This window comes from Salmo salar, chromosome ssa13 (assembly GCF_905237065.1).
Source record: "Salmo salar chromosome ssa13, Ssal_v3.1, whole genome shotgun sequence".
NCBI classification, from domain to species: domain Eukaryota; kingdom Metazoa; phylum Chordata; class Actinopteri; order Salmoniformes; family Salmonidae; genus Salmo; species Salmo salar.
This window is the reverse complement of record NC_059454.1, coordinates 40882103-40898401: the sequence shown is the minus strand read 5'-3', so window position 1 is coordinate 40898401 and position 16299 is coordinate 40882103. Positions and strand designations below refer to the sequence as shown.

The 16299-nt window shown below is 43.0% G+C and overlaps 1 protein-coding gene across 1 annotated transcript; it reads left to right on the top strand.

Annotated features, from left to right (window-relative positions):
* Positions 1–2934: 2934 nt before the first annotated feature.
* On the top strand, positions 2935–10578 carry LOC106567081 (E3 ubiquitin-protein ligase MARCHF9). The gene is made up of 4 exons (XM_014135956.2): positions 2935–4925; positions 7765–7920; positions 8497–8689; positions 9054–10578. The coding sequence occupies exons 1-4, from the start codon at positions 4602–4604 to the stop codon at positions 9380–9382; spliced, it is 1002 nt and encodes a 333-aa protein (XP_013991431.2). The 5' UTR covers positions 2935–4601; the 3' UTR covers positions 9383–10578.
* Positions 10579–16299: the final 5721 nt, after the last annotated feature.

Genomic DNA, 16299 nt, shown 5'->3' with positions numbered 1-16299 from the left:
GCAAACTATTACAGACTACAAAGGGAAGCACAGCTGAGAGCTGTGCAGTGATATGAGCCTACCAGACGAGCTAAATAACTTCTATGCTTGCTTCGAGGCAAGTGACACTGAAACATGCATGAGAGCATCAGCTGTTCCGGACGACCGTGTGATCACACTCTCCGCAGCCGATGTGAATAAGACCTTTAAACAGGTCAACCTTCACAAGGCCGCAGGGCCAGACAGATTACCAGGACGTGTACTCCGAGCATGAGCTGATCTACTGGCAAGTGTCTTCACTGACTTTTTCAACCTCTCCCTGTCTGAGTCTGTAATACCAACATGTTTCAAGCAGACCACCATAGTCAGTGTCCCCAAAAACACTAAGGTAACCTGTCTAAATGACTACCGACCTGTAGCACTCACGTCTGTAGCCATGAAGTACTTTGAAAGGCTGGTTATGGCTCACATCAACACCATCATCCCAGAAACCCTAGACCCACTCCAATTTGCATACCGCACCAACAGATCCACAGATGATGCAATTTCTATTGCACTCCACACTGCCCTTTCACACCTGGACAAATGGAACACCTATGTGAGAATGCTGTTCATTGACTACAGTGCAGCATTCAACACCATAGTGTCCTCAAAGCTCATCACTAAGCTAAGGACCCTGGGACTAAACACCTCCCACTGCAACTGGATGCTAGACTTCCTGAAGGGCCGCCCCCAGGTGGTAAGAGCAGGTAACAACACATCCACCATGCTGATCCTCAACATGTGGGCCCCTCAGGGGTGCGTGCTCAGTCCCCTCCTGTACTCCCTGTTCACTCATGACTGCATGGCCAGGCATGACTCCAACACCATCATTAAGTTTTCGATGACACAACAGTGGTAGGCCTGATCACCGACAACGATGAGACAGCCTATAGGGAGGAGGTCAGAGACCTGACCGTATGGTGCAAGGACAACAACCTCTCCCTCAACATGATCAAGACAAAGAAGATGATTGTGGACTACAGGAAAAGGAGGACCGAGCACGCCCCCATTCTCATCGTCGGGGACGTAGTGGAGCAGGTTGAGAGCTTCAAGTTTCTTGGCGTCCACATCACCAAGAAACTAACATGGTCCAAGCACACCAAGACAGTTGTGAAGAGGGCTCAACAAAACCTATTCCCTTTCAGGAGACTGAAAATATTTGGCATGGGTCCTCAGATCCTCAAAAGGTTTTACAGCTGCACCATCGAGAGCATCCTGACGAGTTGCATCACTGCCTGGTACGGCAACTGCTCGGCCTCCGACCGTAAGGCACTACAGAGGGTAGTGCGTACGGCCAAGTACATCACCGGGGCCAAGCTTCCTGCCATCCAGGACCTCTATACCAGGCAGTGTCAGAGGAAGGCCCTAAAAATTGTGAAAGACTCCAGCCACCCTAGTGACAGACTGTTCTCTCTGCTGCTGCAAGGCAAGTGGTACTGGAGCGCCAAGTCTAGGTCTAAGAGGCTTCTAAACAGCTTCTACCCACAAGTCATAAGACTCCTGAACAGCTAATCAAATGGCTCCACAGACTATTTGCATTGCCATGTGACAAACAAGATTTGATTTGATTTATACTTATCTCTTCACATAACAGAAGGAGGGGAAATGGCTTCAAAAAAACATAGACATAGAAAGACAAGAATGCAATTCTGACCATTTCTATGGATGGAACCATGAGACAAGATAATGATGTGTCTGGATCTAGATCTACATTCCTCTCACTGTAACGATGCAGCCAGGGCCAACAGGAGGGGAAATCATTGTCATCAGTTCAGTAAGAGGAGAGAAACAGGTCAGTAAGCCTATCAATAATGTAACAGACCGACCGGTGGGTGGGTGGATGCATGTTGTTAGTGCTCATAAAAGGAAAGGCGCCCTGCCCTGCTACGCCTGAAACTGTCAGTATGGGAGACGATATACTGTTGTTATCATAATTCCCCCCATTACAATAAGAATGGTGGTGTGTGCATGTTAGGGTTCATAAAGATAGCCCTGCACTGCTATGTCTAGCAGTATGGTAGAGTGTAAGGATATCTTGTGATCGGAATTATTCTGTTACAGTATGAATCACACTCCATACACTCATTAGTAGGAAGGATCATATCGGGGCAGGTGGTGATAGTGGGGGTGGGGCAGGATGTTTACGAGTCACTGAAACTACTCCTCAGATTACCATAAGAGGTTTTCGTGTAGGAATACGGGATAGCAAATATGACCGTTTATGAAGACTTCAGATAATAGCCTATGAACTGCATCTCAATCCAAGCTCCATGTTGAAAAATCCCCAAGTGCAGAGTATGTGTGAAAAATCTATTCTGATCAATCTAAGAGTAGAGGGGGATCTGTGCAAGGCGGCAGGGAATTGCTATGGGTTCAGAATGCTGAGTGTGGGAGCCGGCCAGTGGTCAAGGAACAGCCAACAATTCTGTGTGTGTGTGTGTGTGTGTGTGTGTGTGTGTGTGTGTGTGTGTGTGTGTGTGTGTGTGTGTGTGTGTGTGTGTGTGTGTGTGTCTATTTGTGTGTGTCTATTTGTGTGTGATTAAACTGACCTTACAACCCCAGCGTGCGATATAACCTAATTACCTTCTCTGGTGCACTCTGCGAAATGGCCCCGAGTCAATTCTCCCTCACCAAGGAAGGAGCATGATCTTTCTCTGTTGTTTCTCCATCACCATGACACGAGGAATTTCATGGACCTGATAGTAAACTAGTGGTTGCTGGTGTATTAATCTGTGCTTGATTTAGGCAGGAGCTCACCAGAGTTGAGTACTAGGACCTTACATTTTCTACTGCTTGAACTCCTGTTCCTCTTATAGAATATTCATTCAACAGTATTGTGGAGCTCCTGCACCTAAATATAAACAGTACCGCCTATTTCACTCCAAGTCAATCACTGATAGTGTCCTGGTCGAAAAAGACTGAGACCCCATAGATCAAAAGTTGTTGACAATGTGGAGTGTAGAAACAGGTCAAAGAAAGAATGGTGGAAAAGAAAGGGTCCGTGAATTCGTAGGATCATGCACAAGAAAGAAAGAAAGAAAGAAAGAGAAAGAAAGAGATGCTCAGGCGTCATCATGTATATTTCCCGGGAGTGTACTGCATGTGGCACTGTGACTGCACACGTCACTAGGCGAGATCGCACCTTGGACAGCGACAGCGTCGTCTGTCAATACAACAGCCGAACGGAATCTGCCCTCCCCATCCCTAACTACAGGGCTCCAGAGAGGGTGCATCCATATCATACAGCGGAGACAGACTAATGACTGTAGAGAAGAAAATGATAAAAGTATACCAGTGTCTTGCAGTTTTTCATTCTTGTAGGCTAGTATTCATTCCGGAAGTAGGTGCTGCGTTGGTTCACTATCAAAGTCGACCATTTCGAGGAGGAATCAGGCAGCGCGAGCAAGCAGTAGGCTATCATCATCATCACCATCTGAGAGGCTAGGCTACAATATCAATGGCATTAGGCTACTGCTGTAATTGCCCTCTCGGATGTGTAGACATCTCCATCGGTCTGTAGTTAGAAGATTGCAGCAACTGTTGTTTTGAATTCTGGTCTGTTATTCTCACATTTCGGTGCACCATATTTTCAACGCAAAGATTGAAGACACCGAAGAGAAATGCTGATGGCTATCGAATGAAGGTGGGATGTATCGCTGTTTTGAGTGGATATATTTACAGATATATTTAACATGCAAATTCACTGGATTGTAAATTGGATCCACTCTGTGTGGACGTCGGGTGGAATGAGGTGGACCATTCTTGATGGATCAGTCCAAAACATTACAGAGGTGGAATAGAATAGAAAAATCATGATCTGACGGTTGGGATGCTACTAAAGATCATTAAAAAGACAATATAATCACACGTCTATATCGAACTTTCATTATATCGTCTGTCCGCACCCTTTTGGATTATGCTTCTTGACAACAGTCCCAGATACGACTGTGGGGTTGGAAATGGAATGTTGTTGTTTTTCTACACCTCGTTCTATTTTATGTCCCTCCGTTGTTCACTCTTCCACTAGTCCACACTGGCATGTCTTCTGCTTTGTGTAGCAAACATATATTTTTGCTGCAAACCCCTAATGCAAGGTATTTGATGATGTGTAGAATTTAGATCGATCGTGCAGGCAATGGACGATATAGGCCTATCACGTATTTGTGGTTGTAGGGGTGGAGGAAGAATCTAGCTTGACAGCATTCGCAGAGTTGTTTCGTAATGAATATTGAGAGAGTGTATCGAGCTTCTCAAGAGGGAAATCTCACATCTGCATTGTCTTAGACACACATGCCATCAGAGACAACAACCAAGACGTGGTCCTTTATTGCTTACCATTTGACAGAACATTTACAGTAGGGTGAGCCTACAAGTTTTGTAAGCTCATCAGTGATGCTATTCAGAAAATGTTTAGCTAAAATCCCCTAAATAATAGCATAGGCAGCACAATAATTGGCTAAAGATAATAGGCGTATAATAATAATAACCCTTCTAAATCAAAAGCATATTTTCTTTTTTCTTGAGACCACCTTATTTTCAAATTGGTTTCATTCCCTTCTGAATAATTCATGTAGCCAAACATGTTCAAATATAGGATCCGCATGTTTTTCAACGAACTGAAAGTACTGGTTTTTATGCGAGACGATTCGAGACAGCCTGAACGGCCGGAAGCAGAGAGACGGTCCAGCATGCGGGGTCTTGGGATGGGCGGCTGCGGCTGGCCTCCCTTTGTGGACTGCTCCTCCCGGGATGACGAGGAGGAGTATTACGGAACGGATCCTCGGCCTCGGAGCCTGGGCTTTGAGGAGAAGGACCCCAAACTGCAAGTGGGCCTGGATGCCGTGTCGCTCACCAGCACTGCAAGCAGCCTGCGCTGTCGTATCTGCTTTCAGGGTCCGGAGCAGGTACTGTCCCAGATAGATACATTCGCCTTAGTTGTCCCGCTTTTCGCGCCACAACACAAAACTGCTCAATTGGACCATTAGGCAATAGCCCTACGCTGTCCATGGTTCTGAATGATAGTGCACGTGTAGGCCTGTAGTAAACCTATATTGCTACATTTTGACCTGTTTCGATTTGGTGTGTTCTGTGACATTGACAAATTGATTTGGTTGAGAAAATACGACAAAATACAATTGTTATTTTAGGACTCTATAGCCTACAACAACGTTGATTATAGCTTGACTGATGTCATGTCCCACGTGTGGTGTGCACGTGAATAATAATTGGCCTTGTAATGAACTGGTAACGAATGTCAGAAGAGCAGAAACAGACTGGAACCCAGGCTATGTCTGTGGGCCTCTAAGCCAATGAATGTATAGGGATGCAAAACAATGAACGGAGCTTTGGTCCTCAGCCAAAATTTGACACAACAGATGTGCAGAACCTGTACAGCCTGGCTGAGCTCCTTAACCATGGCCTTGAGATAATGAGATATGGTGTAAGTGCCACTGGAGCACAGATGGAAATCACCACTTAATCACTTTGTGAGATTTTATGTTTGTCATAGCATTATTACAGTATACAGTCGGTGCTACTTCATAGCATCTGTACACTCAATGGGAGCTATGCAGAAATGAAAAACGACAAAAAAGGAACAGGCAGGTGTACCGTAATATAACCTTAAGAAATGTTGATCAGTTACCTGGTTCTGACCAGTTGTTCCACATGGTTTGGATCTCAGGCTAATTGGCCGGGCCTTCAGTGAATAGACTAGGAGGCAAAGGCAAACACACATTCAGAATACATTTTAAGAATGATTTCAAAAGCAGCATCAATCTTCTTTAGATTGACATGATATGAACTTATCTTTCAGCACTGCTTCACTGTACCACTTCAACTTCATGATTACTTAGAAGATGAGCTATTATCTTAGACCCAGCCACTTTGTAATTTAATTGTTATTTCATTATTCAAGTGGGTCACAACAGGGGACAGCCATGTCCCTGTCAGTTGAGCAATTACTTCTACAAATATAATAACCTTGCTCTGTGGGACGCATGAAATATGATTCATAATTAAACTTCCTGTTTGTTTAAGTTTTTATTCAGTTCCTCATATACTGCTGATATATATACTTCCTCATATAGTGCTGACCAGTTTATGACTGATGGGACATGTGGCTCCTCTCCCCCACTCAAATCGGTATGTTGTTAGTCAACGAAAGTATCTTATAATAACAAGGTTTAACAAGCAAACCTGGGGAAAATAAATGTAAAAAAACAGGAAAAGATTATGAAGTGTCTGGTTATTTAGGGAGAAATACACATGGGTTAAATGAGTCACTCTCTACCAACTGAACCAAAATGAAAACATATTTTCTCCATTTGTGCTTAAAAATAATTTGGGATCCAATTATTTCTGGAGTGAGGGTAGTTTCTAATATGGCACTATTAAATACAATTTTAAATATGGATGGATAACTTTAGATTTTGTTTGTGGTTTGATCTTGTTTATTGCTATCAGATGTATTTGCAGTTTAACTTGATATGAAAAGTAGAAGGTAATACTAGTCTTCTATTTGCGTGCTCTTAGAGTAAATGGGTAAATGTGTACACATGACTCATGCCAAACTTATTCAAAACATCTCAACATACTCCCTTTCCTTCATGAGTCCTCATGGACTATGTCCCGATTCTCCACCCTTCTGAAGTATGCACTTGCACATTCCCGTCATGGATTTCACAATCTAATTAGATGAGGATGATCTAATTAGATGGGATGTTTGCCGTAGGTACTGCACACAATGAATAGGAAACTGCATTCAGAGGAATTACTAGGCTACTTTTTAACTTCAGCCCTTTTAGATGTGTATAATTAGACACATACATAACTGTAAAAAAAATCTACAATGCTCAACATTCTCTCTATTCCTCAAGAGTCAATCTGATGAAAGTTCTACTTATCCCATCCTACCCATCCAGATGAGAAGGGCAATGTTTGCTGTAGGTGCTGCAGTAGGGCCTGTATTGATTGAGTTCACTGAGAGTCTGTCTGCGCTGAAATGGCAACCTATTCCCTATATAGTGCACTACTTTTGACATGAGCCCTATGGGCCCTGGTCTAAAGTAGTGCAACATGAAGGGAATAGGCTGCCATTTGGGACCCGTTTTGTGTGAACAGTAGGGGTTGAATGGCTCACCTCCCGTTCACCTGCCTGCCCTTCAAATCTCTGTGCACCCCTGCCGATGTTGCCGGGCCCTAATTGGCTCGTTCTGGCCAATAGGCCAGCATCAAGCTGGGCACATGCATTGATCTACTAATTATTCCTAGACATGCATCCTTTTAGCATTGAGTAATATACTACCTTCGACATTTAGCTACAGTACTGACGTTTTCACCACTTTTGATTTTCCATTAACTAAGGTGGAAATTGTGGAAGAGGAGGAAGATACTCAAATTTTTTATGAATAGGTCATTCATAGTTGCTTTCTGACTGTTTCAAACTCTAAAATAAGTGGGAGGATTGTAATATTGAGTTAAGGTGCCCCACAACCTGTGTGGGTCCACCCATTGTCTTTTTACTGAGTGTGCCAGACACATACACAAAAAACAGTAGCTTTGGTGAGACATTGAGTGATATCCATAATCCAGTATTGTTTCTTATTCCAAAATATTTCCAATTCAGAAATAACCCATGGTGTGTTATGCCACATCAGACTCACATCACAGAACATTGACTTGAATGGGAATGTTTATTCTAGTCATTCTAATTCTGTGGTTGGACCCCTCTCTCTCCTGCAGGGAGAGCTGCTGAGCCCATGTCGCTGTAAGGGTTCTGTGCGCTGCACCCACCAGCCCTGCCTCATCCGCTGGATCAGCGAGAGAGGCTCCTGGAGCTGTGAGCTTTGCTACTTCAAGTACCATGTCCTGGCCATCAGCACGAAGAACCCACTGCAGGTATGTCTCGTCACTCTGTCCAACCCCTCATTCTCTAGGACTTACGCTCTGGCCAGAATCAAACCCTAGCCCTTAGGTACTTCATGCAGTACAATACAATAGTAGCGCCACTTTCGTGATTTTCCTCATATTGCTTATACCTATCCAATCCTTTCTGATTTACACAAGTGTCTAGGGAGTAGGGGGTCTGTCTCATCCACTCCAGTCATGTGTGCATTGTACACTAGGTCTACTCTCATCTTCCAAATCAATGACGGTTTTTCTAGTGGCCGCAGCCCACAGATCTTATCTCACAGGCAGTTTTCTGCTGATGCATCAACTTCAAACCATGCACAATACTGCTATCAGAGTATTACGCAGTGCTCTGCTCTGGTGCACTAGTCTAGGCGTTACAGTTACTCACTCTGCTAGAACAAATCTTGGGCACTCGCAAGGATGAAAGTGTGAAAACTGGACCTGTGCTGACACATTTTCCTGTTGCGTCACTAAATCTGCGCCTCAAATGACATCCTATTCATTTGACTGTTTCCCCTTTCTTACTGTCCCTTTCTTGGCCCTCGTGTCCGTTCTGTTCAGTGGCAGGCCATCTCCCTGACGGTGATCGAGAAGGTCCAGATCGCTGCCATCATCCTGGGCTCCCTGTTTCTCATCGCCAGCATCTCCTGGCTCGTCTGGTCGTCCCTCAGCCCCTCGGCCAAGTGGCAACGCCAGGACCTGCTCTTCCAGATCTGCTACGGCATGTACGGCTTCATGGACATCGTGTGCATCGGTGAGGAGGAGGAATCACAGAAGACACACACACACACACACACACACACACACACACACACACACACACACACACACACACACACACACACACACACACACACACACACACACACACACACACTGTGAAGCTTTGTAGATTCTACCTGGTGAAAATGGTGCATTGCCAGACTCAAAACAGATGGCATTGCTTACGTGTCTGCACTGTGTGGTTATACCAAATGTCTGTAATTTGTTAGTACTAGAGTAAGTTGCTTTGTATGACAAATTTGTACCTATTACCTACTCCCAAGTATTTCATGCCTTAAAAATAATTGAATGTCTTGCCTCTTCCTATCTCTATAAAATCATCTCTCTCTTCCTAGGGCTTATAATCCACGAGGGCTCATCAGTATACCGAATATTCAAGCGATGGCAGGCTGTCAATCAACAATGGAAAGTATTGAACTATATAAAAGCCAATGACTTGGGGGACCCGTTGAGTAGCAGTAAGGGTGGGGGTCGGGGCTCACGGAGTAACCCCCATGGCTTGGGTAGTGGCGGCAGCAGGAGACAGACCCGGAGGTTCAGGACTATTCTGGACCACCACTGTGGCTACACCATCCTTCATATTCTGAGCCAGCTACGGCCACACAACCCACGTATCGGCTCCTCGGCCAACCGGGAGGTGGTGATGAGGGTGACAACAGTATGAAATTGAGCGTGGAAGGGGTGGATTGAAGGAATAAAGCAGGATATTGATTTTTTTCTGGGGGGGTTCTGGTCGGTTCTTTCAAGATTCTGTCAACTCCATTGAGGAACTCGATTTCAGTACCCAGCCCAAGGAAGGATACGTACAGACAAGACAATGTCTGGACCTGCAGCCAAGGTACTATGATATTGTAACAACCCTTGCCTTGGTAGGCTCATTACGATCCCTCCCAAGTGGGTTAATCCTACTGGAGTAGTTGTTACGAGTTTGTCTATAGGCTGGGAGACCCGGGTTCGAGACAATGTGTTGGATGTTTGGAAACGTCCTGAAACAGCAACAGACCACACATATGAGGATCTTTACAGGAGTTTGTTAAAAAAGCGATGCACATGATTTGTAATAATTGAAGAATGGTTATTATAAACTATGTAAAACATGCAAACTATCCAACATGCTTTATAACAACCCAATCCAAGGATATTTTTCTGTCCAATTTCAGGATGCACAAAGAAATACATGTTTTTTCTTTCTTTCTCCTGTGTTTTTTTGGTATGGTTTATTTTTTTGCCATTTAGATTTTTATACAGGGAGTACGATTTAAGGAGATACCTGAAACTCCTTATGGCACGCCAAGCATTTTCAAACAACTCTAAATAATAATAATAATAATAATAATAGTTCTGAAATATTTCTGTAGCTAATGATGATTAGGCTACAGACTGGAGAACAAAGAATACATCATATTACGTCATACATCAAAGCCATCATATGAAAACTGACCTTATTACTGCAAACAATACAGGGATCAAGGAATAGTCTACAAAAGGAAAAGAATGCATTTATTAAGATTCAAATGACTCCTAGTCCTATCTTCTCTGCAATAAAGACATCTGTACATTTCACAGTGAATTTTGCATGGGTATATCATTTTTTTTATGCCACATAATTATCACATAACATTTAAGCACTTCTACAAATTTGCTCTATTCAGAAAGGTGCTTGTCAGAAGAAACACTTTTTATTCAGCTGGTTTTATTGCACCAAACCGTTTTTTAAAAATCTGACTGATGGCAGTGTTATTTCAGCTATAACAGAGATGACCGACTTCCTGCTGTGTGCTGATGATTCAGATTTGATAACAAGCAAACAAACCATTGGATTAAAGATGGAGATCTGAGGATCCCTTATTATTCACTGTCTCACTCCTGTGTCTTTGTTTTTCTTTTTACATGTGCAGTAAAAATGGTTTGCTGATTATTTCATTGTGATTACTAGGCCTTCGAGAGAGATCTGCTATACGTTTCGCTTTCTTTGTTGATCACCACAATCACGTAAGGTGGACATTTATGGACTTTTGGAAGTTTGTCCTGTCTGTGTCAAAGGCCTGTTATTCTGTACACTCTGCTACATTATGGAAGGACACCAGGTTGTGTTGTGGCTAATTGTCGCCACCTAGAGAACTAATCACCTTGTCTCTGGATAATGTATTACAGAACAGGTGTAATGAATTATGATGCTGTAGATGGCGCCCCAATGCCATACATTATTGACTACCTCGACGGCTCTAGTCCTAGTACAAAGTCAGCCAGGCAACGTGATATAAATACTGCACATTTATATCAAACGTTGCCCCCTCCCACCTCCAATGGCTCAAACACGAGGAGCCTAGATACTGTATATTGCAATAAGGTGCAACTGCAAACCTACATTATAGTTTAGTCCATTCAATTCAGAGATGGGTCGTTCGCGAACGAACGGCTCTTTTTGGTGAACTTCGGGAATTTGGCTCCCTTATTTGCATACTGCTACCAAAGATGGTTTAGAAACTATGCTGCTACAACTACTACTGATTTTTGAGCTCCAGACAACGATTATCTGTAGATATGGTATAAAACGTTATCTGAAGATAGTAATTCCTCACTGCAGGAACAATTGGTAGTGAGGAGAGCCTCATTCTGTACGCTACAGTTCCCCAGTGTGTACAAAAATATAAATAATTGCAGGCGATCTAATTTCGTCAGGTAAAATGTGTTTGAACTCACATTTCACTGCCTGACATCATGGTAGGCAAACTTTTAGGCTGTACATTAGAAATATGTTATTTTTCATGGTTTTTATTTTACTGTTCTCAAGGTAATTTACTCAAATTCGGATATGCAGATTTTAATCATGGACCATCTATATCCGGGTTGCATCCAGTTAATCAGACCAACATCACATGTGCACTAGCACTCAGTGCGCACAGGAAGCAGCTATGAAGATGTCATCCAAAAACATGGTAGACATTGGATGAATAAAGAATGTTAATATCTTCCGCTGTGAGTGATGGGGAAAAACTCGGCCTCATTCAATGGATGTTTTGTGCACAAACGTGATGACTAATGTGTCTTATTAGGAATGTTCAAATCTGACTTCTCTATGTGGCTGTCTATGGAAATGGTATTTCTTGGCCGGGCGTCAGTTAAACTGCAGTACCAATGCAGAACTATAGGAGCAGTCGAAATCGTGCTTCTACACAGGAACCCTGGCCCCTTGACTTTGCCCTTTGCTAACCTGCACAGCTGGCCGAGATTATATTCGGTTAAAATGTTGTATCAGCCAATTAAAATCGTTGAAATAGTTGATTTGAGAGGTTTTATCAGAAATTCAACGGCACGTTTTGACGATCAAAAACAACTAGTTCAAGTGTGTTTGACCGACTGATCGAGTAGCTGTCTGTGTAGTGCCAACTCCACGTAATTGACGCAGATTGTGGCAAGTGTTCGAATGTCACATTCGTCCCCTCCTTTGAAATGTTTAATTATATTTGTGTTGGTGTGTTGAGAAGAGCAGCCAACATTTTGTAAATGAAGATTACGAATACATTTAATGAGGTGCTTTTTGTTGTGAGTCCCTCAAGCAAACCGACACATAGGCTACTGGCACTGCTACATAAATCATCGTCGTTACTATAGGCTACGTTACATAAATGTGTAAGCTACACTTACATGTACAACCTTTTATCTGCATTATTATAATCATCCGCTTCGTCACATATGCGTTACTTCAATAGAGCGTCGTGTCCCAGCAGTGAACAGTGTTTTCCTTAACAAAAAATCTTGACGCAATGGGGCTCGAACTCAAAGTAGATGTGCACAGTTTTTTAGATGTACGATCAACTGAAATGTTGAATAGACCTCTTTATCTTTTTTCCCGTAAAAACACCGCATCCGCCTATGTCGGCCTTCCGCATATGCTTTGGAAGGTGGCCTTGCTACAGCGGTGTTTGTCAGACCATACGACATCCCGAAAACCGGTCTTCTCACGAAAGCGTCTGTAGGGCCTGAACGGTTTGGTTTAAAACTACTATGGGAAGATGAGACTCACGAACACGATGGTGTTTGGCTCTACGACCCCCACAAGTGTCACGGACCAGTCCGAAAGGTAAACCATACAAATGAATGCCGATATGGAGGTACTGTAGTTTTATGGCCAACAAAATATGGGGTTAAATATGTGTAAAAAAAACCTGTGTGTGTATATATATATATATATGTATATATTTCTAATTGATTTCACACATATATATATATATATATACTTTTTTTTTTACACTCTGCTTTGATGTCTTCTCTATTATTCTACAATGTAGAAAATAGTACAAATAAAGAAAAACCCTGGAATGAGTAGGTGTGTCCAAACTTTTGACTGGTACTGTAAAAAAAAAAAAGTGTATGTATGTATGTGTGTATGTGTGTGTGTGTATATATATATATATACACACTCAGTCAGTACCAGTCAAAAGTTTGGACACACCTACTCATTCCAGGGTTTTTCTTTATTTGTACTATTTTCTACATTGTAGAATAATAGAGAAGACATCAAAACTATGAAGTAACACATATGGAATCATGTAGTAACCAAAAAAAGTGTAGGTGATGTCAGAGATCAGCATGTGGGAGAAGTCACAGGTCAGAGATGAGTTCCCCACTAGTAGTTACGAGTTGGAAGGACATTCAAGTGGATTTTTCCTAGTTGTGTGGTATGTGGTAAATAGCACATTCCCACTTGGTTAGGAACACAGCATAATGTTTGCAAGTATGGCCCCGGAATGCCCAATACTACTTTATGCCGTATTAACTTCATGTCAGGAACCCGTAAATACCACCTTATGATTCTCTTCTCATTCGTTTAAATACATTTGACCATCACTTAATCCAACTGTTTAATGGATAATAACATAACCATTTGCTAAACCTATAGATTTTAAACTGCTCTGTCTACTATATATGGCTTTTGAGAACTACAGAAATAAAATGTGTGTTTGTAAAGTTGAAACATGTATTATACATGATAACCATACATAATGACATTATTTCTAATTGATTTCACATAGTGGTAACCACAATTAGTCACTATAAAATGGTGTGTGTGAACACTTGCAATTTCTTTCAACATGGAGCAGGATAGACAGCGAGTGAGAGGAAGAAATCAAAGAGCTTGTGGACAAGGGCCCTGTCAGAGGCGGGCTTGGGCCTCGTCAGAGAGGTGGGCATGGGCCCTGTCAGAGGTCAAAGAGGAGGGCATGGGCCCCATGAAAGAGGTGGACGTGGGCCCCATGAAAGAGGTGGACGTGGGCCCCATGAAAGAGGTGGACGTGGGCCCCATGAAAGAGGTGGACGTGGGCCCCATGAAAGAGGTGGACGTGGGCCCCATCAAAGAGGTCAAAGAGGTGGGCGTGGGCCCCGTCAGAGAGGTGGGCGTGGGCCCCGTCAGAGAGGTGGGCGTGGGCCCCGTCAGAGAGGTGGGCGTGGGCCCCGTCAGAGAGGTGGGCGTGGGCCCCCGTCAGAGAGATCAAAGAGGTGGGCGTGGGCCCCATCAAAGAGGTGGGCGTGGGCTCGATCAGAGGCACACTACAGGGAACTGTTGTGTCTAATGAAGTCCGGGCCATCGTTGTTGATCATGTGGTAAACTGAGGCCTTACCATGGCAGAGGCTGCCAGATTAGTTCACCCCAATGTGAAAAGATCAACTGTTAATTCGATCATGAGAACATTTCGGCAAGAAAACTGGTAAGCCTGCAGGATATGCACTATGCTTTACCATTACATTTACAGTAAATTACATATTGTAATGCATGTAAATTCACAACACATTTTACAATATTCATACAGTATGATCTATTGAAAGTATACTCTGTTCTACCCTCTGAATTGACAGAAGACCCAATGGTGGTGGCTGTGTGCTGTCCGACCAGCAGGAGTGGGCAGTGGTGGAACTGGTCAGGGCCAGGAATAACATTCGGCTGTCCGAAATAAAGCAGGCATTGAGGAGAACGATGACACCTTTGCCAATGTGGCAACCATCAGCCTACCAACAATCGCCCGCCTTTTGAAGAGGCACCAGGTATCTATGAAACACATTGACCTGGTGCCTTTTGAGAGAAACAACGACCGGGTGAAACAACTGCAGGCCGAGTATGTTCAGGTACAGCACTATTATACTGTATTACTTTTACTATTTGATGCACATGATACTTCACAATATCATATTGGAACTATACTGTAAAAATAACTAACCAAAATATATTTTTAGTGGGTGATTGTGCTTGATGCTGCTGTGAACCATCACAAGTATATCTTTATTGATGAAGCGGGCTTCAACCCGGCCAAAACTCAGCGCTGTGGGCGAAAACCTCATCGGCCAACGGGCGACCGCCCAAGTGCCGCCCATGTGCGCCGCTATCTCTGAAGATGGTGTGGTAGGACGTGTAGGGCATTACTTGGATCCTATAAAGCTGCACACCTCATTGTGTTTCTCAATGAAATTGAGCAAGCCTGTCAAGGTGACAGGGTCACCTATGTCATTGTGTGGGCCCATCCCCGATTCGTGACCCTATACCTGCTCCGATACTCTCCTTTCAGCATGGAGATGGAAGGTGTACGATTGCCATCCCCATGAGTGTGCCACCTTCCTTCTGGCCATGGATGAGGCATGCAATGACTTCAATGAAGATTAGATTCGCCATGCCTAAAGGTTTTTCCTGCGGTGCATGAACAATGAGGACTTTTACTGTGATGTGGATGAGAATTTATGGCCAAATGCTCAAGACAGGCTTGATGCAAATTAATGCGTGCTAAACGTTTTATTTTAATTCATTTAATTTGATTCATTTAATTGTACATTTTATTAGACAGTACACCTAACAAAAAAATGCTTTATTTTTCAGATATAATTGCATGAATGATTGTAGAGGATGTCTTCATTGATCACACCTTTGATTACACATTAGATAGATACTATTGAAATGATAGATTTTCAGAAAATTGTTGGGTAATGTAAGTGTATTGCATAATGTGATCTACTGTAATTTACAGTACTGTAGCATATTACTTTCAGCATTTCTAAGGGCGATTTGAAACTAGTATCTTGCATTGTTTGCGATTGGATTAACTGGTAGTTAAAACAACTAAATTGAAAACATGTTGTGTTTTGGTGATTAAACCAATGTTCTCATTACATTTCACAATAAACATATATTTTGAATAAATGGTTGTGTAGTGATTAATGTACAATGACCGGTTTTTAATGAAAGACTGGCTGCGTTACAAGTGTGACCAGTTTGGAGCTTTGTACCAAGATTTGTGAAAATGTACCAAGTACTTGTGAAAATAGTACCAAAGCGATTTTCAGCACGCTTTAAGGGAAGGGCATTTCACATATACGTCACTTACACAAATGGCTGATTGGCTGAGAGAAATTGATCATAAAACATATGTGTTATGGCTTTACATGCACCATATGTGTATGATTGCCCCCCATCAATCTTCAGAGCTCGTGCTGCTAGGTGACCTAAACTGTGACATGCTTAACACCCCGGGCATCCTACAATCTAAGCTTGATGCCCTCAATCTCACACAAATTATCAATGAACCCACCAGG

Coding starts and splice junctions, on each gene's coding strand:
- LOC106567081 (XM_014135956.2), top strand. CDS start 4,602: ATGTTCAAATATAGGATCCGCATGTTTTTCAACGAACTGAAAGTACTG. Junction 4,926..7,764: donor GCTTTCAGGGTCCGGAGCAG/GTACTGTCCCAG, acceptor TCTCTCCTGCAG/GGAGAGCTGCTGAGCCCATG. Junction 8,690..9,053: donor CATGGACATCGTGTGCATCG/GTGAGGAGGAGG, acceptor CTCTCTTCCTAG/GGCTTATAATCCACGAGGGC.